The sequence below is a fragment of the Thunnus thynnus genome, chromosome 24 (genome assembly GCF_963924715.1).
Source record: "Thunnus thynnus chromosome 24, fThuThy2.1, whole genome shotgun sequence".
Taxonomy (NCBI): domain Eukaryota; kingdom Metazoa; phylum Chordata; class Actinopteri; order Scombriformes; family Scombridae; genus Thunnus; species Thunnus thynnus.
Window position 1 is genome coordinate 15,738,424 of NC_089540.1, and position 24,929 is coordinate 15,763,352.

Sequence of the window (24,929 nt, forward strand, 5' to 3'; positions counted from 1 at the left end):
CTAGATACGGCTGAGCTGCATTAGTGGAACAGCTTGAGCCTCAAGTGAAAGTTGACATTAATTATAGCCAGACTTTTTTAAGTAAGCGCAGCTTTCTTTAACTGTGTTGAATGAACACCCTTCTGGGCACAGGAGAAGTCGGATTAGTGGAAGCACAAAAAGAGAGCACATGAAAATAACTCTAGTATTGATATTACTGAGTGGCCGAGAGAGTAGCTACCACTGAGGTGACTGAACAATCTGGCGATGAGTGGAAGGAGAGCCGGAATATTTGAGCTGTGGCTCTCTCTCCCCCCGTCCCTCATTTTCTGTCATCTCTTCACTGATACTAATCAATAAAAACATAGAACGCCCAAAAATGTATTACTTAAAATGTGAATGGTGTAATCTTTGGAATAATGAGATAACCTGCATCCTGTGATGTGAGTGTTCGTGGGGGAATGTGAGGTCTGAGAAGTTTTGACAGGTCAGGAGGTAATAGGTAGCAGTTTGTATTTTGACTTGAATGAAACCGTAAACCAGTGAGTCAGAAGAATTGTAGCAGCTGCATTTTGGACTTGTTGGATCTTTTTAATAGTACAGAATACAAGACCTGAATGACCATGAATGAGAATTTCTGCATCTGACTGTGTTAGAAATGGGTGAACTTGGACAATGTGTCAGAGGTGGAAGAAAACTACTTTAGTGATGTTGCTGATGTGTCCCTCGAATCTAAGATAAATGAAATTACAGGACTTCTTTATCTCTTCTGCTTAGTGGCAACATCAGAAGACAACTTCCTAATCAGAGCTGAAAATGTAAAGTAGAGATTCATTGATAAACACACTGAAAGGCACCAGAGACAGTCTGCCTTTCTGTATCTGTATGTCTGAAGTCTTTGAAGCCATAAAAAAGCCTTGAAGGTTCGATATTTAAAAGGTCAAGACCAGGCGAGTCTTCAGCTGTACTGCAGAGACTGTGTGTTGTCACTAAACTAAAACGTATGACTCATTACATTTTCTTTGGCTGATTCTTCCTCACCTCTGACAACATCGTCAGAGTATTAGGAAAACCCATCTCTCATGACTCTACACATATTGTCCACTCTGTTAATACTATTAATATTGTTCTATTTGTTAATGAGAACCTGTGTTTGTAAAGGCCACCTTCAACATCTGTAATTAATTCAGGTATTTAATCTCTACAACTTTCTCAACTAAACAAAACCACCAGATAAAAGAGCAGTTATGAATGTTACAAATGTATTATTAATACCCATGTTGCACAAGTTTGATATTCACAAAAGAAAATGTGACTTATAAAACCTAATTATGAAACAAAACATGATTAATGAAGAATTCCAGTGAGTTAACACACACTTATTCATCTTCAATACAGGAGGAGCTGCTGAAAGGAGATGGCAAGGTAAGATAGAACATTTTCACATTGGTCACCTATTTGTCTTTAATAATTTTAGAGTATTTAACATGACAATATTTTAAATAATGTTCTGTTTTCATGCATCCAGCACCTTAAAGTAATTAATATCTAAACTTTTACAAGCAAAAACCAGTGTTTCAAATGCATTCAATCTACTTAAATTGCTGAATTTTAAAAATCAATGAAAAAGTCTCAAATTGGACACATTGTTAGTTGTTGTTGATTTAGTAATGTGATGTTTTCCTAACAGACAAATGAAGTTTTATAGTCATCAATCATACTGCTGTTAGTTTTAACAGATAAAATTAAATTATTCTGACAAATATATTTATTATCAACTAAATACTGACAAAGACATATCTGACCAACATTTGTTTGAATAGCAGCAGTTAAAAAACTTCTAATATGGATTCACTGTGTGATAGATGCATCATGGTTGTGACAATTCTTTTTTTATTTCACAGAGCATCTTAAATGGAGGAGAGAGGGTAAGAACAACTGTTTTTTTTTCTTGAACCATTGTAAGTGCAGTAAACTAGAAGTTTGACTGTCTGACAGATGTATTGTGGTTGTGACAATTCTTTTATCATTTAATACTGATCTCAACAATTTCTGAGGTCCATAAAACTTCCACCCAGGACCTGGAAACTCTCAATCTATTTAATGAAAATATGACAATAATTAGTTTATTTTTTAGTGTCAAATCACAAAGTTTAAAAAGAAAGAAGATAATTACAGAAAGAGAAAATAATAACAACATAAATTATATTAAACATACATGATACTATTCAGTGATAGGAGTGGCAAAAATTGGATTTAAGAGGTGAAGCGTCGACCATGAACCACAACGTCCCTGATTCATGTTTGATTAGGGACCTTTATTGATTGTTGTTCTCCATCTCTCTCTAAATGTAAATGAAATTACAGGCTTCTTTAGCCCTGTTTACACCTGGTATTAAGAGCCGTCTCGGGTGATCCGATCACAAGTGGACAGCTCTAAATACAGGTGTAAATGTGTCCAAGACGCATTGAGGACAGATTGAGATCCGATCACTCAGACCACATTAAGAGGTGGTCTGGGCTGCATATGGCCACATTCTTTTAGTAGTCTAAACACAATGCTTCCTGGGCCACATTGAAGGACCACCTACTCAACTGATGTCCTCTATTATCTGGCAGACTAGACACGGGAAGGGCATTCCTGCCTCATGGTCCAAAGCTGTTCAACTTGTTTGATAACAGGATAAACAAATTATTTTGTTTTTCATGTGAATTAAAAACGTAATCCACCTCTTGTTTTTTTTCCTGTTTTTCCTGTTCCCCTAACCGGTTTTCCTCGTCAAATCGAGAATTAGAATAGAAATTAAACCAAAACCAGAAAATAACTTCTTTTTCGCTTGTCTGTCTAAAAAGAATATTTCAGAAGCGAAACGTTGCTGGATAGTTTCTTCTCTCCTGTCAAGTTGATAACTACAGTTTTTAGTTTTGCTGCGCTGCTCGATATAATGAGCTCAGGATTTATCAGGAGGATGACTGCTTTACTCCAAACACTTTCACTGTATGAACCTGGACTGTGTGTAACATTGTCAGAGTATTAGGAAAACCCATCTCTCATGACTCTACACATATTGTCCACTCTGTTAATACTATTAATATTGTTATATTTGTTAATGAGAAGCTGTGTTTGTAAAGGCCACCTTCAACATCTGTAATTAATTCAGGTATTTAATCTCTACAACTTTCTCAACTAAACAAAACCACCAGATAAAAGAGCAGTTATGAATGTTACAAATGTATTATTAATACCCATGTTGCACAAGTTTGACATTCACAAAAGAAAATGTAACTTATAAAACCTAATTATGAAACAAAACATGATTAATGAAGAATTCCAGTGAGTTAACACACACTTATTCATCTTCAATACAGGAGAAGCTACTGAAAGGAAATTGCAAGGTAAGATAGAACATTTTCACATTGGTCACCTATTTGTCTTTAATAATTTTAGAGTATTTAACATGCCAATATTTTAAATAATGTTCTGTTTTCATGCATCCAGCACTTAAAATTAATTAATATCTAAACTTTTACAAGCAAAACCAGTGTTTCAAATGCATTCAATGTACTTTTTTTTAATTGCTGAATTTTAAAAATCAATTAAATCAAAAAAGTCTCAAATTGGACACATTGTCAGTTGTTGTTGATTTAGTAATGTGATGTTTTCCTAACAGACAAATGAAGTTTTACAGTCATCAATCATACTGCTGTTAGTTTTAACAGATCAAATTAAAACATGTATTCTGACAAATAGATTTATTATCAACTAAATACTGACAAAGACATATCTGAGCAACATTTGTTTGAATAGCAGCAGTTAAAAAACTCCTAATATGGATTCACTGTGTGATAGATGCATCATGGTTGTAACAATTCTTTATTCATTTCACAGAGCGCCTAGAAAGGTTGGATGAGGGTAAGAACAACTATTTTTTTCTTGAACCGTTATAACTGCAGTAAACTAGAAGTTTGACTGTCTGACAGATGTATTGTGATTGTGACAATTCTTTTATCATTTAATATTGATCTCAACAATTTCTGAGGTCCATAAAACATCCACCCAGGACCTGGAAACTCTCAATCTATTTAATGGAAATATGACAACAATTAGTTTATTTTTTAGTGTCAAATCACAAAAAAAGAAAGAAGACAATTACAGAAAGAGAAAATAATAACAACATACATTATATTAAACATACATGATACTATTCAGTTATAGGAGTGGCAAAAATTGGATTTAAGAGGTGAAGCGTCGACCATGAACCACAACGTCCCTGATTCATGTTTGATTAGGGACCTTTATTGATTGTTGTTCTCCATCTCTCTCCCCCCGTCCCTCATTTTCTGTCATCTCTTCACTGATACTAATCAATAATCAATAAAGGAATAGAATGCCCAATAAGTTATTACTTAAATAAAATGTGAATGGTTTAATCTTTGGAATAATGAGATAACCTGCATCCTGTGATGTGAGTGTTCGTGGGGGAATGTGAGGTCTGAGAAGTTTTGACAGGTCAGGAGGTAATAGGTAGCAGTTTGTAGTCTGACTTGAATGAAACCGTAAACCAGTGAATCAGAAGAATTGTAGCAGCTGCATTTTGGACTTGTTGGATCTTTTTAATAGTACAGAATACAAGACCTGAATGACCATGAATGAGAATTTCTGCATCTGACTGTGTTAGAAATGGGTGAACTTGGGCAATGTGTCAGAGGTGGAAGAAAACTACTTTAGTGATGTTGCTGATGTGTCCCTCGAATCTAAGATAAATGAAATTACAGGACTTCTTTATCTCTTCTTGCACTGTGACAGATTATTATTTTCTATTTATAAAGCAGAGCAGGGGAATGACAGACACATTTTTTACACATACATAGCAGTTCCACAGTCAAATTATAAGTCAGTAACAATATAACAAGATAGATCATGTAACTAATAATACCAGTAAATAAAGAAAATTTGACAAAACAATTAAACAACTATTTTTTTTCCAGAAGAGAAGCTGGTTTTTCTGCTTTTTAAGAGATGCATAAAAGCTTCATCATCATTTTTTTTTTTAAAGTCTAATTGGACACATTGTTACTTGATGATTTAGTAATGTGATGTTTTCCTAACAAACAAATGAAGTTTTACAGTCATCAATCATACTGCTTTTAATTTTAACAGATAAAATTAAAACATGTATTCTGACAAATAGATTTATTTGCAACTAAATACTGACAAAGACATATCTGACCAACATTTGTTTGAATAGTAGCAGTTAAAAAACTTCTAATATGGATTCACTGTGTGATAGATGCATCATGGTTGTGACAATTCTTTATTAATTTCACAGAGATGTCAGTGTTGCTTCCACCTGTCGAAGATACATCCACCCAGGACCCGACATCTGTTGTGACCCAAGATTCCAGTAATGAAACTGGTGAGTAAAATATTTTCATACCAAATATAAATGATAGCCAAAACCCTGAGAGTAAGAGCAACTGTCTTTTTTTTTCTTGAACCGTTATAACTGCAGTAAACTAGAAGTTTCACTGTCTGACAGATGTATTGTGGTTGAAATCTTTTATCACTTGATAGTGAACTCAACAAGTCCAGATGTCCCTGAAACATCCACCCAGGACCTGGAAACTTCTAATGAAACTGGTGAGAGAAATATTATTGTATCCAGTCAGAATGATGCCAAAAGTTACAGCAGCAACAGCAGTAAACTAAAACTCTGTGTGACCTGCATGTATTAGATGTATTGTAATTCTGATAGTTCTTTTATCATTTTACAGAGAAGTCAGCAATGATTCGTGATAACGCTGAAACACGCTGCTGATGGATGAACAGACAGCAGATCCAGAAGATGAGACCCAAAGCTGAAGCACTTTGGGTACCAAAGAACAGATTTGTTGTCTGTCAGGACAGAAGTTCAGGGTTTCATCACTGGATGTAACTGCTTTGGGCTGATCCTTCCCAACAGATGTGACTACAAACAGAGTTAAATGTTGACAGCTGTGAGCAGGACTGTGTGAAATACCTGCAGCCAGGTGGAGGTTTGTGGTTGTGCATCTCTAAATTAATTTATTAAGTTGACAGTGGTTACTGTATTTGAGTTATTGTGGGGTTTTTTTTTTCATCCAAATCCCTTCATTTTACATTTTGCTCTGTTTCATTGTCTCTTTCATGAGCTGTAGTTTAGTTTTTAGTGTCTCTAACTAAGATTTAAGTCTAAAAAAGAAAAGAAGAAACTTAAGTTATTTTGTGATGCCTTTGAACTTATTATATCAATACCAACATGAGCATTTGGTGGCACAATATTAAGTCACTGTAAAGATGTAATTTTTTATTGTAGAGGGTCAGATGATTACTGGTTTTCTAGAGAGATTTGATGATGGAAATGGGGAGTTCTGAGGAACATTTTTAAACTGCTAAGATGTCAAAGAGAAGAAACAAGTTATTGATTGTGGAGGTAAAAACTTCTGCAGATGATCCAGAACATGGCGGCACGTCTGGTCTTGAACCAGCCCAAAACAGCACACGTCACCCTGCTGTTCATGTCCCTCCACTGGCTCCCAGTTGCTGCTCACATCAAATTCAAAACCCTGACACTCGCTTATAAAACAGCAACTTAAACGGCTCCCACCTACCTGAACTCTCTCATTCAGGTCTACACTCCCTCCTGCTCACTACGCTCTGCCAATGAAAGGCTCCTGGTACCACAACAGGGCTCTAAGTCACTACTAGACTCTTCTCTTCTGAAGTTCCTCGGTGGTGGAACGAGATACCAAACTCTGTTCAATCTGCAGAGTCCCTCTCAATCTTTGAGAAAAGACTGAAGACCCAGCTCTTTCACAAACACCTCTGCACTTGATGAACTGAAGGAAGAGAGAAAACAAAACAAACAAAAACAAAACAAATCTGCTTCTATACACTCAATGTATTGCCTCTGTGCACTGCCTGTTGGCATCTACATCCTATTGGACTCAAACTTGGTTTCATTGTACTTAACTTGTGTTGTTCTCTCCTGACTAGATCCTTGTTTGTGTTGTATCAGCTCTCAGATGTACGTCGCTTTGGATTAAAGCGTCTGCTAAATGAAATTGTAAATTGTTAAAAAAAACAGGATGTGTTGAGTCTCTGGAAGGGAACAATTTTATTCCTATAATGTAAAATGTTTCAGGTTTTTAAATGTTGTTATAAGCTGCTGCTGCTGCTGCTGCTGATGATGATGATGATGATGATGTCGGCACTTGTGTTTTGTTTTTTTTCTTGATGCTTTTTATGTTCTATGTAAAAAAAACTTTGAATTGTCTTGTTTTTGAAATGTGCTGTACAAATAAACTTGCCTTGTTCTCACAGTATGACATCTTTATTTATGTTTTTTGGTTACAAACAGGTAAGTGTACTGTAAGAATATGGGGATCATATTTTGATATTCTATTATAACTAAACATCTTTATTTAAGATTTCAGGGGTAGCGTATTTTAATAGACCAACATCCTCTATCAAATAATGCTCCCACTACAGAATCATTTTATATTACATCACTACTCACTCCATGTATACTGTAAGAATAAGGGGAGAAAGTTGAAATACTCTATTATAACATCTTTATTATTATGACCCCAAAGACAGTAAAATGTTCTATAAATTTTAATTTCATGTGGAGAAATAAAACCTACTATATTTTAAATCCCAGCTAGTTAAAAGATGGTTTAAAAGCTTTAGATTTTGAGTTGCTTGTCAGAATAAACTGGATTAGGAAATATCTCTCTATGTGGTTTCACATAACAGCAACTCCACACATTCTGTATGAGTAAATAAATCATGATACACTACAAATGTTTGATTTATAAGAAAGCAAAACCTTTTACCAACTATTCACTCACATATAGTATATGTAATGTATAAATGTGTATAAAGTCTCGACAGCAAGGTTACATAGATTGACAGTGGTGCACTATATTGACTCCTGAATCATTTCTCACTATTATAGTCTTACTTGGAATTATTTGTATATTTGTATAATATATAATTACTTATATTATACACATGAAAATGGTGGTTTAGGTTGAATGTCTTTCATTGCTTGATCATAGTTTGAAAGCTTCAGCGATACAAAGATTGTATAATAACGCTAATTGGTTTTATGTCTCCAAGTGGTTCATTTGTGGGAAAAATTTTATCTTTTCTTTTTTTTAATGTTATCTCAACCTTCGGTGAAAAATGTGTTAACCTCTTGTTCTAATTTTTCCCCATTTTTTATAAATTCAGTGTTCAGCTTTGTGTATCAGAACTTTGTTTTTTCTTCTTTCCTCTCCCATTAATTATCTCACGACCCCTCAGATTTATCTGGTGACCCTTTGGAGGGGCCCCAGCCCCTAGGTTGGGAACCACTAGACTAAACTAGTTAACTGTATATAAAGTAGTTGAAACTAGCTCCACCTCCAGCAGCTACAACAGTAACATGCTGCTCTAACACTGATGCTTCACTATTAATAATCTAATGATGTCATATATAATAATATATCAGTCAGAGAGACCAAACCACTACTTACTGCAATACTTTAACTACATCAAGCTCATAATACTTATGTACTTTTACTGCAATACTTTAACTACATCAAGCTCATAATACTTATGTACTTTTACTTAAGTAGGATTTTTCATGCAGGACTTTTACTTGTAATGGAGTATTACTGTATAGTGTACTTAAGTAAAGGATCTGAGCACTTCTTCCACCGCTTGTGTCAGTTGAATATCTTTTGGACTGTACTCAGACTAAATAAACATGGCTGTCAACTCTGCGAACTAGTGACGGGCCTTTTTCATTAATTTCTAACATTTCATAGACTTGACGCTTGTGTGATCAACTAAAACTAATCAATACATGAATCAGAAGTGGTTTATTGCTTGTTCTCATGGTCAGTCCAGCAGGAGAGGGAGAATCTATTTAAATAGAGAATTCTATTTTCTCAGTAAGATGTTACTGATCTTTTGGTTTAATTCCACAAAGGAGGATGAACAATGATTATATGATGTCGATGGTCGCATGTGGCTTCTGCCCCTCCATTACTGCAGCAGCGAAAATGAAAATACTGTATTTTACCATCAAATCTTACAGTAGCCTACTGTTAATGTCTGTTGTTGGTTTTGGCTTCAGAAAGCATCAAAATTTACAGTGTTTTACCGTATTTAGAAAGAACAGTACTTTACTGTTAGGATTTGGCCGTATTTTTACAGAAAGTTATTACAGTGTATGTGTGTGTATGTGTGTGTGCAGCAGCTGCCGCTGTGTGCGCGACGTGCATGTTGTGGTTAAAGCCTCTGATTGGTCAGCCTGCAGCTTCAGTTGCTGCAGTGTATCTGCAAGGATCATGAATGCAACTTCACTAATTTCTGTGCTGATATCATTCCAATTCATTCAGGGAAGTCCTCAATCTGATCTAACAAAGCACAGGAATTGTCATTTAAATGCGCAGTTTTAAAGGGGTGGCCGGGGTAGCCAGTGCCACCCCTACAATCTGACTGGCCACCACAGATGCCACGCCAAAATGTCTGCCGCCTCACCGGCTCCCACCTTGCTGTGGGGCGGGTGTTTGGCTCTGTCTGTCACTGTCTCATTTAATGGGAATCACTTCAGTGACAACCAGTACTAGAAAACTCAACCTAAGGGGCCCATCTCATCGGCGTTTCTGTGAGCAGCGTCACATCCAGGTGACTACTGTTTGCGTTTACTAACGTTACGCAAAATAGAGTGAAATAGAGGAATTATCCGTCCGGGAGTGAAGAAAGAGAAAGAAGAGAAAAGAAAGCAGGACAGTGGTAAGTGGATCATATAGTAATGAATGATGATAAATGACGATTGATAATAGTAAATGGGAAGCCAAAAAGTTAGCAAAGATATATGGTGTCATGTAACATGCAAGCTAGCTAGCTAACGTTTTAGGAGTTGGTAAGAACTTGACTAATGCTAGCTAGCGAGCTAACAGAGTTTAGCTTGTTAGCTATTTACCTTGAGATTACATGAGACTGATTAAAATCTAATGTAAACTAAATAAATAGTTTTAGCTTTGGAAAGGCTTGTGAAGCCGGCCTGCGAAACTGGTTAAAGTTAAGTAAATCAAATGAAATTAATCAAAAATATGATATGACAGGATAATATAAATTAATAAGGCCATAAGAAATATTTAAGATTAATTTCAGGAATTCCTATGAACTCATTCTGAATATACTTTGTGAATATTGCTGCTTAGTATCATAGAGTAGCCATTTCTTATCTCTCCACAGGAACATTGGTGAAGTTCCTATCAACAAAAACAGGGAACCAGTCCCCCTCCAGGTCCTGATCCTGATGAATGTGAGTTCATTGCATCCTAATGGTGTTGATGAGATACGTCATGCTTTTCTAAAAATCATCATGACAAAATGTTCCGCATTATTTTTTCAGGTCCATCAACTTCCACCATCTCCAGCACTTTAGCAACAGCAACACCACCATCCATAACTAAATGTATTTATTACTGTTAAGTAGTCAGATAAGAAGATTATTATATATGTTTTTTCTGCTAACATTAGTGTGAAAAATGTTTAAGCTAGATGTTGATGAGCGCTGATGTCATACTGTGGGAAGAGAAAGAACATTTAGAGTTAGCTTTGAATTCATTTGCACTTGTTATTTATATTTATTTGTTTACTTTATACTTTTAAGTTGTTTACATTTCTTATTTCATCTTATTTTGTTAATATTAAACTGTGTGTTTTTAGGAGTTTATTACGTTTGATTTTCACTGTTAATATAAATGTGTCAAAATAAAAATGTTTAGATTCCATAAATGCTTTTTGATTAATATCTGATTATTTAACAGGTGTTCTGGGGAACATAATGCCAACAAAAGTTGGTCAGATGGGCCCCTTGGGATCTTCTGTCTGGGGCCCCATCAGTCCTCACCCCTTCCCCAAACAATCTGTAGCTGTTGGGTTATAATTATTACAGCTGCTGCTGATATGAACATGCCACTTGTTTAATCCAGATAAGAGATAAATACAAATACTGTAGAATATCTGCACTTGTTAATCACATGCCTATTACTTCCACATAGAAGTGCTGCTTGTGCTGTTGTTGACGTTGCACTGTTCTCTCATCTATGTTTCTGATATCTCTGATTGCACATCAACAAAACATTGTTTTCTCACTGCATCAGTCATCGGCCTTGTTATCATCCCCAAATCATAACATACATTAGCTTATCATAATAATTATTTTTGCTGTTCTTATTTAATTTGAACATTTATGTGTAGCACACTTTTCTTGCAAACTTATTTAATTATAGCAGAGGTATAGCTTCCATGAAGTCAGTTTATTATTATTATTGTTATTTCAGAGTCGCCTACCTTTTGGTAAAAGGTCTCATCAGCTCTTTGAATGGCTTGTTATAGATCCATGACCACAAATACTTGCACAGGTTTAGTTACAGGTCAGAGCATTAATTATATAATAAAGGAACCTGAAGATGGAAATACAGAAGGTGGTAATGGTATTTCAATCAGGAGAGACTCAGTTTCTATGTAAGTGAATGTTATTTATTTAACATTGAAAGGTGGGCATGTCATAATGAATCTTAGCTCTGTGATGCTAAAAGTTGAAGATTGATGGGTGGATGTCATTATAATATCGGTTTAAACTGGTTGGTTCAAGGCTGCATAAGCACACATCATATTTTGTTTTACAGGAAGAAATTGATTGGATTTTGATATAAGAATACAAATAAATTGATTATTTATTTATTTATTTATTTATTTGGTATATATTGTTAAATAGGTGCACAATATGACCGGGGATGTGATCTAAAAGGGTTAAAAAGACATTTTTCATTTAATCTCGATGTTAAACAGAGAAACTTGCATTCACTTGTTTTTATTTTATTTTATTTTATTTTACAGCAGAACCACTCTACAGGAAAATAGGTGACAAAGCTGATCTCACACCAGCCTCTGTGGTGAATCCCATCAAGAGCATAGTGTGGAAACATGGACCCATTATTGCTGTGGGGTGGTACAGAGGCGGGACTTTCTCCTACCAACACTTCAAAGGTACAACTTTAATCTAAATCAAGGTGTTTGGTAGCCAGAGATCAATGATTTTATACATTAGTTTGAAGTTTTTGATACATTTAGGTTGAAATTTTGGTTTAAATTGGGAGTCTGAAATATTTTTCAGTTGGACATTAATTATATTTTTAGGAATTCTTTCACAGTATTTAATGGGTTTATCCCAGATATTTTGGCTAAATTAATGGATTATATTATAATAGAGGGGTTTTGAATGTGTTTTCTGCATGAATTGAGTTTATTTTAAGGAGTATAACCCATTAAATTTGAAATACAATTACTGCAGACCCTGAATTTTCACCTTTATTAAAATGTTAAGGCCCATTAAAATTATACTGTTAAATAAGGTTCACTTTCATGTGTTTTGGTCAACAAGCCCTTAAATTGTGCAGATTATCCCTAAATATCTGAGGATGCTGCAATCCAAAGATTTATTAATTCATTATCTCTGTAAAACCCAATTAAACACCTTAATTACATAATTGTCAATGGACAAATGAAAAGAATTCAGGTTATAAAAAAGGGATTCACTTGCTTTTCTGTGGGAAATCAAAACTAGACTTTTTATGTATGAAAATCAGCTGTTTAGTGTTTTAAAGTGCATATTTCTCCAGCTGCCCACTCATAAGTGACCAACAAAATCCCTGTTTAGAAGCTAAAATTGTGCATTTTGCAGATCGTTGTATACTGAACACTTCAACTGGAGCGCTGACGATCACAGGACTGACTCCAGACGACAGCGGCAACTACACAGTAGAGATCAACAACAAAGTCACCAGCAAGACTCAACTCCTGGTTATCTGTAAGTGGAGGAATTGTGTATGAAGTTTGTCTTAGTTTATCAAAACGGCCCTAAATTCAAAGGAAATGTTTTTGTTTGATTGTCTATCAGCTCCTGTCTCTAAACCCACCATCTCCTTATCGTGTGAGTCTGAGATGACCTACTGTGTCTTCACCTGTAATGGCAACACCACAGACGCTGAACCAGTCACCTACTTTTAAAGTGTGATATGACCACGACTACTAAAACAGAAGATAACTGAGACTTTCTTCAACTTGCTTCATGCTGTATTCACTTGGCACAACTATAAATCCTCCTGAAGTGTAAAACAAATACATTTTCTTTAACTATTTTAATAATTTATGAACAGTCATGAACAAGAGATTGCATGACTGTTACAGGTGTATTGTAGTCATGATAGTTCCTTTATCGTTTGACAGAGAGGTCAACAACAAGTCCAGATGTCCCTGAAACATCCACCCAGGACCTGGAAACTGCTGAGTCACCAGATCCCAGCAATGAAACTGGTGAGAGAAATATTATTGTAACCAGTTGTAATCTATTGAAGGCCAAATAAAGAAGTTTATTTTCAATGTTAAATCACAATGTCTCACTTTACAAAAAGTGCTCTCTGTATACTCGTCTGCTTGGGAGTATATTAAGGCCTTAAGGCAGACAGTGAACAGTAAAAACAATTGAGAATAATGCACACAAGAAATAAAAATTATTAACATGTAATAAAATAAAATAGATTTAAAGTTATAATAATAATGAAATAGAGTGAAATAAAAACTAGATCAAAGAAAAAACGAAAAAAACAAAGATAAATAAAATTAATGTGAGATTAAAAAATATATAATAATAATAATAATAATGAAATAAAAAGACTATAATTTTACAGCATTAATACAATAAAATAAGTGAATAAAATAGTAAAGTAAATAATGTCTATAAATCATTCTTAATCTAAAGCCAGGCTAAAGAGCTTTTAAGTTATATCTGAAGATATCAACACCTCCATCATCTTTGTTAAATATCCACCAAACATCTGAACATGTGATATGTTTTCTTCTTTGTCTCCTTCTCATGTAGAAACCAACGATCAGGTGTGTTTCTGGACAGAGAAGATGCTGAGTCATGACAAGTGGAGATTAAACCCACTTTAATACAGTATTTATACAAACTTTTTATCTTTCCACTGATAAAAAAACTTCTGTATTTTTATTAAGTTGTATCTGTGTGTGTAGAAGAAGCCTTGCAGGAATTACAATGAAGGTGGCTGTTGGAAAGGTGACAGTTGCCACTACAGACATGTTTGCGAGTTCGCCCTGAAAGGAAACTGTCCCAACGGATCCAACTGTCAGCTGAAACACCCCGGAGGTGATTATGGGAAAATAGGAAAAATCCTTCCTATTGTAAAAATAAAGGTCTGGAAAGGGAATGGGTTATATAAGAGGCTTGTCCGTTGGATAAAAAGAACAGAAGTTAATGAAATAATCATTTAGAGGTTTTAGACTCTTATTTATGAAAAAAAATAACTACAGTATTACATTCTTAATTCATTTTACAGCAGACAGCAGTGTTGCTGTACCTGAATGTTGTTCAGCAGTACAGAGCTGATAAATGTTAAGTTAGATTACTTAAAGCTGCTGTATGGATTATCTGCTGTTGTTAGTGATTGTAAGTACAATATTCACTCTCTATTTAACTTTTCTTTTGGTCTCCACCAACTAATGAGAGAAATATTCAGCTAAATGTTCCACTTTATTCACTGAGTCGTCACTAACTTTATCTGCTGTTACAGTACCTGCTGGGCAGGTAGCATATCTTATTATCAGAGCTTTTAAGAAAAAACAACAATGAACTAAAAGAGGCAAAAAAAAGCTCTAGAGCTGAGAGTAACTGCAGAATTCTTTATAGGTTTGTCATTATGATCGATATCTTTCACATCACACAGTCATTTGATACATTATTCATATAAAAATCTAGATTAGTGCAGCTTTAATGCCCCTTAAAAATAAAATTGTCACACCCTGCCTGGATTTTGGGTGTTTTTTTTGGTCTTTTTATGTTCTTGTGTTCTTTGAGGTCTCTTGGTTTGCACTTCTGTTTAGTCCTTCGGTTCATATGGGTTTTCTTGTTATATTTGGGTGGTGGGTTTGGACTGCCTTTTGTTGTTTAGCCTGGTGTGTTGTATACTTTACTTCAGGTTTATGATGGTTCTTGGACAGGTTGGTGTGGGTTGTATTAGAGTATTGTGTTTTCTGGGTTTTAGTTTTGTTACTGTGTTTCCCTTGTGTGTTCATGTACTCCTCCTCACCTGCCCTGCTTCACCCTCGTTAGCTCTGCTCTGTCTTCCCCACACCTGCCCTGTATCAGTCTCGTCAGCCCTGCCCTGCTTCCTGTGTTTCCCTCAGCCAATCACTCCCAGCCTGCCCTTGTGTCTCGTCACCTGTTCCCCATTCCCTGATTAGTTTAGTCTGTATTTAAGGTCTGGTTTTCAGTTGACTCTTGGTTGGATCGTTCTGTCAGGTGGGGAAGCAGGAGTGGACCCAAACGCAGAGGCCAGAATGCAGATTAGATGAAAAATTCTCCTTTAATCGTGGATGGTCACGAACAGGCAAATAGAGCTGAACAGAACTAGACGAAACAAACAAAACGATCCAAGGCAGGGTGTGACATAAAATAATAATCACTGTTAGTGTTTTTAAATGTTTCATCTTGCTCTATTTCATCAAGCAGGCACCAAACCACAATGGCAGTTTGAGGGAGTCAGGGGGACATGGTATGAGTTCATATACAAGGTAAGTTATCTGCAGAGTGGACTTCATATTTAGCTGAGAAACTATTTGTCTCTGAATAATAAATGCATTTCAGCATTATTATGATTTGAATGGCCTTTTTTCTGCAGAGGGGCAAAACTGAATGTTCAGTAAACAGTGATGAAATCGAGAGGAAGTACCAGCAAAACTCCAACAGCAAAATGCTCTTCACAGTGAACAGAAACTACTACGAGCTGGACTTTGAAGGTTGAGTTATGCTTTAAATATTGTGATAAGAGGAAAAATGGTAAATTTCAATTTCTTTAAGGTTGTCTGGAAATAATTATGCTATCAGAGTTTAGTTAGTTGTGGTGAGTTTAAAGTAGCTGTTGATGCCCAGAGGAATTTCCTTGAAAGAACTGCTCTATTTAAACCCAACGAAATATTCATGAATTATTCATTTATCACTGGTAATGTTATTCCTACAAGATGGTGAATTGTATGCTAGCCTGTAGAGAAATTTCCCCTTTTTGCATCTTCAGCAGACCTGGTCTACGCTGTAAAAGACTCTATGTTACACTTAAAGGAATATAATTTCATATTTTTGGAAATTCATTTATTTGTTTTTTGCCAAGAGTTAGATGAGACAATTGATGTACTACCCTCATATTAGTGGAAAAAGTCGAAACATGGCTTTGTGATTCAGGGTTGATGTAGAATAATGTTAAAATTAGAAGATAACTCCTTTTAGAGGAGTTGAATTAGTTTTCCCTCAGCATTCCCCATTGTGATACGTTAGCCTGGAGTCACACTTCAAGCCACTATTTCTCAACAATATTGTTTTATTTTTATTTTTATTTATTACTTTATGCTTTGTGTCAAGATGTTTAGCTTTTAATAAATAAAAAAAGTTTTCATTTATCCTAAGATTTCTTTGAGCAACAGTAAACAGAGGTCACTGCTTGGAGAAGAAGCTTAAATTCAAGCTTTGATGTTTCCTCCAGACACTAAAGGTTATTTGTGGAAGGTGGTGCCCAGATGAGGTTTTATATTAAAAGTATTAATGTTCCAACATGAACAGTGGAAATTAAACATGATTACATGTGTAGTAATTATATTCAAACATGTGCAATGTGGGAGAGGAACCCCAGTCTGTAGGGGCTTGACTGAGTGACATCAGCTGTGCTCCAAGATCATAGTGGTTGTACTGACACTGGCACTGTGATGGTCAGGAAAGAGTAGAGCAGCCAGACTAAATGCACACACAAGATAAACTCTTATATGAATATGTCATTTTGGAAGGAGTAGTAAATTCATGCACTGATCAACATCTGTCAACAGGATGTGAGAGAAAAAGTATTATGAAAGGCAAAACATGTCTTATTCCACCACCTGGTTCACACACACAAAAAGGTGGAGCATAGAAAAACATCACATACAGTATGTACTGTATGAAGGATAACCCTCATCCTTAAAGTATTTTGGTTTAGTTTCTGTGTCTATTAGTGAACCTACATGAACTGAGAGCAGAGCGAGCTTAGTGCCAACACAAGAGGATGAACACCAGGGTTCAGGTAAAAGTAAAAGTATCATTGAATATCTTCATCATCATCTGACCAGGGCTCAGTGATCACAACTGTCTGAAGTACAAAAATAAATGCAAATACTTAAAAAATGAGAACTTGCTGCCAGTAGAAATGTCTCCTGGTCACTCAGTGTCTGAACAGTCCACTTACAAACTGTGGATTAATGGTTATAAATATGTTGATGCTTGTCAAACAGCTCATTTTTAGCAGTAACATGCAGACACCAATATATCACATTCTGATATCTGATGTTGGAGGACATCATTTGAAAATAAATTGTGCTGACAGTGGTAAACACCCCTGTTATTATTTGAACTGTAGAGCTGATCCAGCTGTGCCAACATAAATATATATATATATATATATATACAGGGATGACACAACGGCTTCATCAAAGTTTATCTGTAACACATCAAAAAATCAACAACTTGATAAAAATAAGACAGTTTTTGTAAAAAGCCTTTTGTTAAAACACATTTCTCTACTACATTGTATTTGTATTTGCTTCATCATACTGTAGACACAGTCAAACAAACATGTTTCATCAGCTGACATGTAAACACTTTAAACTGTTAACCTCTGTACCTCTCCCCGACAGAAACACAAGTTATTGTTATTCAATGCATTTACCATAAAGATGAGAATAGGTGTGCACTCCAAATTTAGGGGCAGGTACCTGAGGACAGGCTGATTAGCAGGATGAGACACACCTGGGCCCGGTGTGCCCCATGTATGAAGCTGGAGAAGCTGCCAGCTCAGAGCACATGGAAAAGACAGGAGTTTGTTGAGAAATGTTTTGTTTTTCAAATTTAGAAGTTACTGTTCTCTACAGGTGAGGAGTCTGAACTTGCAGGTAACGTTACTGTTAAAAATTAACTGTGTTGAGCCCTCACAAGCTTTGAAATGTTAGCTTAGTTTTTGATAGACTACATCAAAATAAAGCAGTTTGAATATAATGAATTCTGGCCTCTGTGAAGGATTTCCTGCTCTCTAGCTGTATTATATCAATGGAACCAACAGGAGGGCTGTGGCTCTGTATGTGGACAATGACTTGAAAGTTCTTAAAATTTCTAAATGTATATTTTGATTTTTCTCATGTTACTGTTAGTATTGGTGGTTAAGTAATTGTAATTAACAGACCATCTATTTCTATTGTTTTATGTTTTGAGTAAGGGGCAGACAAAATAAGATTTTCTTCTAACAATCTGCTTTGTGAATTCTGTATAATGTTTGATAAATCTCTGCCAGTATATCAGGTCTGGACTTGGATTTGATTTCTCTTATTGTAGTTAAAGCTGCACCTGAATCACTGCATATAACTGAGTTGTCTGTTTTATTGTCCTCTATCCACCAAAGTGCACATTAATATTGCCAACATCTCTGCTGTGAATACTGACATCTGATACGTCTGTTTTTAATTCTTAATTCAGGAATGATTACTCCAAAGTAACCAATTCTTTATTTATCTTTATTCTGTAAATATGAACTCCATCCTTGTTGCAGATGAGACTTAACTTCCTTGACTATTTCTCCTGATCTCTATCTTTTGTTATTATTCAGTGAGCATAGATCGACTTCAGGTTCTGGGATTATCCATGATGGTTCAACTGACCAACAGACTGGAGGGCACACATTAATATTAATAATACCAATTTCCTCTGCCTTAGACTTTTGCTTATTTCCAAAGTTTGTTTTGGCCTTTTTCCCCCTATACTTCCGATTCAAGAGAGGCGATTGAATTTCTGTCCAATTGGTGTCATCCACTGGGTGGCAGTGCAGGATGACTGGATAGGTGATGTAGGGTTTTGAATTAAAGGGCTCTCCATAAGTTATCACACCAACAAATACCTGCTGTAACACATTTAATGTATTAATACATCTTACAAAACATGTTCTAACAGGCATTAAATGACTAAATGATGAGCTTTGAGTTTATTATTCTTCTGTATTGGGTCACCTCAGAGTGCATTATCAAAGATAGGAATCATCTGCATTTTAATTGTGTGAAGTTTATTTTATCCCCGGAGTGACAGCTGCCAGTGTGGATGATTTTAACCTCTGATTCCTTCACTGCAGCTCAGAATAACATGAGACAACCGTGTGATGATAGTTGGAAATAAAATGAATGCTTGTCTTTGACTAAAAAATAATCCACACACTGTTAATTGGCTCCATGATTATAAATGCAACATTTCAGTCAGATAGACCTCATCAGTCATTAACTACTTTCCCACTCTTTGCTTTGGTAGCAGAAACAGTCTGGCTTTACTTTTTAATTAAAAAAAAAAAAAAAAATTACTTCATTCATGGTTCTGATGATGTTGCTTGTAATTAACAACCTGCTTCTTTCACATGAACGCGCTCGTAATTGGAAAACCCCGAGTTGACTGAGCTAGTTGATAGCAGCTACTGGTTATCTGGAAGGACAATGTTAGGCTCAGTGAAGCCAGATAACGAAAAGATATCCTGAGTATGTTGACTTTATTTTGTAGTACCGGGGCCTGTTTCAGAAAGCAGGTTTAGTGAAAACTCTGAGTTTGTTCACCCTGAGTTGAGGGAAACTCTGGGTTTTCAGTTTCAGAAAGAGAGCTAACTTAAACTTGGTGTCAGTTACTGCAGTAACTGACTGTGAAGCTAACCTGCTCGCTGGCAGGTTTTCTTCAACAAATCCTGAGTTTCTCTCCGTCTCCTCCCTCTTACAGAACCAGACACACTGTTTCATTTCCTCATTCATTCAATCCGTATCAAAGTGCAAGGTTCACTACCTGTAAGAATCTAAATCCTGGTTGAATATTAGCTTAGTTCCTCAAGGACTTTCTAAAGTTACCACTTTATATAACTATATATTTACATTTTATAGTATCATCACATCACCAGCACAGGTCCTCTGACAGCTGAAGAGTCCTTAAATCAAAATATGTAGTGATTTCTTCTTCATGGTACAAATTGTTCAATAGAAATAGTACACTGCAGGATTCAGAGTGCCTTAAAAACCTCAGAGAAAATCCAGCTTGGTTATGTGTGAAATAGAATATCATTGGTCACTGGAATCTTTGTTATAAAAGATGCTAAAAATCACACTTTAGATCCTTTGTGGTCAAGTTCAGTAACACGCAACAAAGCAAACTGTAGAAGAAATTTTAGAATCAAACACCAGACTGCTGATTAAGAGGAAAATGTTAATGCTTGAGTAACAGATCAGTACTGTCCATCTGGTTTTATACATGTGCACATGTAAGGTACAATAACCTAAGCAGTGCATCAATTTTGACATGCAACAATCCTGAAATAGTCTGGAAATGCAATAAAAGGTACAGAAGCCTGAATAAGATGAAAGCAAATAAGCTGATGTGAACCGTTTTCTTCCAGGATTTAAGGGGTGATTCTGATGAAACTAGTTCAAGGAATAAAGTCCACTCGAGCCGTTCAATCACTCATGATATGAACACAAAACCTTCCTGAATAAACTGAGTTGGGATTAATCTCAAACTGTGACATTTGCACTCCCAAGAATGTCGAGTACAAAACAATAGGAAACCTCCAGCATTTAAAGAACACAGCATAGAAGAAGATCCCACCTCAACCTTTGGTCCTTCTGGTCAAGTAGAAATGGATCTCAGGTGCAGGTTAATTTGCTGAGGCCCAGTGGCCTGCTGAATGTCAATAAGTCAGAATTTAAACCGGGTCAGATTAAAAATACAGACAGCAACAGGATATGATAGGATTTTAAATCTTTACATTCAATCAGTGTCTTTTTTTTGAGAGAAATCAAGGTTCTTCTGTTCACAGTAATTAAAAGAATAAGACTGGTAAAACAATGTGCAGACCATTTTTTGCATTCAAAAACAAATTCTCTGTTTATAAGGCATTATATCATTATAGTCTATTTAAATTGGACTTAAAAATGTTGGATTTTTCATACATTTAAAAGAATGATTGTATATTTATACAAACCTTTTATAGGAAATGATGAACTCCTTTGATCTAAAAAGTGAAAACCACCTTCAAAAGTGCAACTTAAAGATAAGAGTAAGAAATATTTAACAAATGTGGAAGAAATACTATTTTTCTTACCTACAGTATGTAAATGACACAATAAAACATAAACCTTAATTCAATATTTCACTGCATTTGTTAATAATAAACTTTAAACCATGGAGAGAAGACTGTTAAAATTAATCTAAATGTCATAAGTTCTTTTAAATAATAGTTGTGTGAAATTACTGATGTGTTAACATGAAAGCAGTGTTTAAAGGTTGTAGCTGCTCAAAGTGAAGATTAGACTCTTATTGTTGTTGTTGTTGAGTGAAAATCTCACATTTCCAACTTTGGGGATTAACCTTATTTGTTTCCCATCGTCACATTTCACTTTGTAGCAACTCAAAATTCGTAGTTAAAATGGTCCAATTTCGTCACATCAAACAGCTGGTGTGACAATAATTCTTAAACAGAAAACTCATGAGGCCCGTATGTACATTAAAATAGTTGTTGGTCTCTAATTGTTCCTCCTGTTCATATTTGCCCTGAAATACTGTCAGACTTAAATGTAAATGATGGGAGTCAATTACACAGTTCCTGTTTTATGAAAAAATGCGTTGTTAAATTCAACTTAGACTAAAATGAAGGTTCAATAGCCTGAGTTAGATAAAATCAAGAGGGTACCCTCCACATTTGCAGCTTTTTCAATATGAAATCCCTAAAACGACGAACTTCAAAACACAAGACAAAACAAACCAAAATAATAAAGAAAATGTAAACAACACAAGTTAGACTTGCATTATATTTTAGACACAGACTTTCAGAACTGTATGTTGGTTTTATGGTTGGTGGAGAGAAGCTGTGGCGCCTCACTCTGAAAACTGGATGTAACAATGCAAGCATATCAGAATTCCAACATGTATGTATTATCACCAGTGATACTTGCAGGACTAGTTCTTCTCAAACAAGCTTTAATTTCCTCTGTGGTTTAGTCAAACAGGAAGTCACACTTGACAACACGCCCTGAGAAAGCAAAGAAGAAATCTAGAGAATCAGAAGAAGCAAAGCAATAATCTTTATAAACATTTTTACTGTATTTGTTTGTAGATTTCTTCATCCTGTCATTTTCCACTAAGTGAAGACTTATTGCATCTTTGATTTGTATAATCTTAATAAGTACTAATCTTTCTTTTCAATTTTCAGACTGTCAGGATGTTGCATCCACTCATCTTACTTCTCCTATTACAGTCACAGGGTAATTTCAATAAACCATGCTTGAGTAATACATGGATGTGTTTACATGTGCTGGAAAGCAAAAAACACAATTCAGCTTCTGACAAATAAAGAAAAAAAAATCCTTTTTATGTAAGTGCAATGAATGAGATGAGATTAAAAAAAATGTCATGAATGTAATACAGATATCAAAACTAATATTAAATTATAAGAAACTGATCATTAATTCAAGAAGGAAGGCTGGTTAGAGTCTACAGTTAAGCAGCTCTGTGAGGCTGCACTTCACAACACCAAGTGAGGTTTCCAGTGTGAATTCAGTTGAAATTTACAACAGTGATTATAGATCAAAAATATTTGTGCACCTACCAACTGATTAAAAATGAAAATACACAGTTGACAGTTTACTTTAACTATGTCCAGATTAGTCTTGTAGGAGTATTAAAGAACAAGCTGTTGTCCTCCTACAACCTGTGTGCATGAGTCAGGCTGTCACAAATGGGAGCTTGTACTAAAGGTCTTTGGAGGTATAGTGATAAGTTTGTTTGGTTTGGTTAAAGTTGCTGCCTCTTAAGCAAACAAGTAGACGTCATTGTTTGCAGAGTTTTGGTGAATTGTAGTAGCAAAGTTCCACTGTTTTCCTCTCTCTGATGGTTGTAATTCTACTCCATCACATTAATACCACTCAAGTAGTTTGAAGTCTGAAAATCTATAGTTTTGTCCCCCCATCACTTACACTGTAAGTGGATTATGAAGGGATCTTCTAATGGTCAGTATGAACAGGAGGAATGATTACAGCAAGAAAAGCATGTTTCAGTGTTCATTTGGGCTCCTGACTGTTGTCTTAAGACAGACATGAAATGTGAGCCTGTCTTTTAATCTTTATCTTGGGGCGTTGATATAACTGTTAAATATGTTTGGTGAATATGAAGCCACCTCAAGGAGCCCGTTAGTTAATTAGCTTGGCATAAATACTTAAAGCCTGGTTCTGCCCAATTATCAACAAAAAGAAAACAAAAGTCCACTTACTAAACACCTCTAAAGCTCACTCACTAACATGATATATGTTGTTTGTTTAATCCGTTGAAGAAAGAAAAAACAGTATAAAACGGCAATTTGCCATTTTATGAGGAATTATCAGTGTATGATGTATTATAAGACCTCTTATAATACATCCATGGGAGTTATGTGCCAGACGGTTTATCGGCTGGGACCAGTTGCCAGGCAACCACATGCAGAAGGAAGTTTTTTATTTATTTATTTTTTCTTCTGCTCCGCTCAAATTTCTGAATGTTTTTATTTTAGAGGCACCAGTAAATCGAAGCACCGCTGTCTTACTGAAATCAAGCTTCTCCCTTTATGACAGTTACAGAGTGACTAAAACATACAGTAATAAAATATGAAATGACGGCGGCTCATCAGGTGTGTAGACGGTAACCCTGGATTTGCGAAAGATCTCACGAGAGTGATCCCGAATCGTGATTTTTTTTTTTTTTTTTACTATCCCTAACCAAGTGTATTTTGTGCCTGAATCTAACCAGAAGTTAACCACAGCGTTGTCATATCATAAAACATAATTATTTTGTACAACGCACACAATGAAGAAACAACACGTACAAATCTCGCGAGAGATTTGCAAATCTAAGGTAACCATCTAGACCTAGATATGACCTTGCCCAAAGACACTGTAAAACTTTTATAGTCTCCTTCATCTCGACGTGGATGTAATATAAGAGCTCTTATAAAAACATCCGTGGATCTTGCCCTCATTTCACCTTTCATTGTCAGCTTTACTCTCAGTTGCTGTCAGCAGCAAACTTTCCAACTTTTCCACTTTCTGAATATATTTTTAATCTCTATATACTTGATATATGTTTAAATATCAACAGAATCATTGTGAACTTATGTGTCTTACTTGTATTTAAGCCAAACTGAGAACAAGGAAAATATGGCTGTTTTACTTTCTGTTCTGGATCACAGTGAGAGTCAGCGCCGTTAAGTTTTGGATAATTTTAAATGTTTTTAACTGACATCTTGAGAAAATTTTAATATCATGGTATATTTCTGTGCATGTTTTGTGTTATATTTCAATTTTAATTTTGTGACCACATCCTCTAGTTAAATAGATAGTCCAGCTTCTGTTTACCAATGCACATGCCCACATTTACATTAACTGTGACAACAGCAAAATAGTTAAATATATAAATGTTAAATTTATTTTTGAATGTGTTTATTCATTTATATATATATTTATTTAGATATTAATGTATTTATTTATTCATTTATATATATATTTATTTAGATATTAATGTATTTATTTATTCATTTATATATCAATTAATTTGTTTAATTATTCACACATTTATTTATCTATTTATAATTTTATTTATTTATACCTTTATTTATCCATGGTGTAAATGTTTCATCCGTCAATAGTCAGGAGTTAAAGCCTCTGATTGGTCAGCCTGCAGCATCAGTTGCTGCATCATCTGTGAGGATCGTCAGTTTCATTCATTTCT

The 24,929-nt window shown here is 35.2% G+C and overlaps 1 protein-coding gene and 3 long non-coding RNA genes across 5 annotated transcripts in view; 3 read left to right on the plus strand and 1 right to left on the minus strand.

Annotated features, from left to right (window-relative positions):
- Window positions 1-24,929, plus strand: part of LOC137177249 (uncharacterized) — a 185,633-nt gene that overhangs the window by 12,211 nt on the left and 148,493 nt on the right. Inside the window, exons 3-7 of the mRNA XM_067583427.1 lie at window positions 1,378-1,404; window positions 1,884-1,907; window positions 3,349-3,375; window positions 3,869-3,892; window positions 5,310-5,396. Coding sequence (XP_067439528.1) covers window positions 5,312-5,396 — 85 coding nt within the window. The 5' untranslated portion in view covers window positions 1,378-1,404; window positions 1,884-1,907; window positions 3,349-3,375; window positions 3,869-3,892; window positions 5,310-5,311. The remainder of the gene's footprint in view (window positions 1-1,377; window positions 1,405-1,883; window positions 1,908-3,348; window positions 3,376-3,868; window positions 3,893-5,309; window positions 5,397-24,929) is intronic.
- On the minus strand, window positions 6,708-6,987 carry LOC137177258 (uncharacterized). Its single transcript, XR_010926038.1, has 2 exons — window positions 6,872-6,987; window positions 6,708-6,794 (listed from the first exon to the last, which is right to left on the minus strand). It is a non-coding gene; the product is annotated as an uncharacterized lncRNA (long non-coding RNA).
- LOC137177251 (uncharacterized) lies at window positions 9,318-11,898 on the plus strand. Its single transcript, XR_010926030.1, has 3 exons — window positions 9,318-9,787; window positions 10,253-10,322; window positions 10,413-11,898. It is a non-coding gene; the product is annotated as an uncharacterized lncRNA (long non-coding RNA).
- On the plus strand, window positions 12,972-16,493 carry LOC137177253 (uncharacterized). 2 transcript variants are annotated; one of them, XR_010926033.1, is made up of 5 exons: window positions 12,972-13,177; window positions 13,295-13,398; window positions 14,105-14,234; window positions 15,597-15,658; window positions 15,766-16,493. It is a non-coding gene; the product is annotated as an uncharacterized lncRNA (long non-coding RNA). The 2 variants fall into 2 exon arrangements; XR_010926032.1 differs by having other exon boundaries at window positions 12,972-13,398.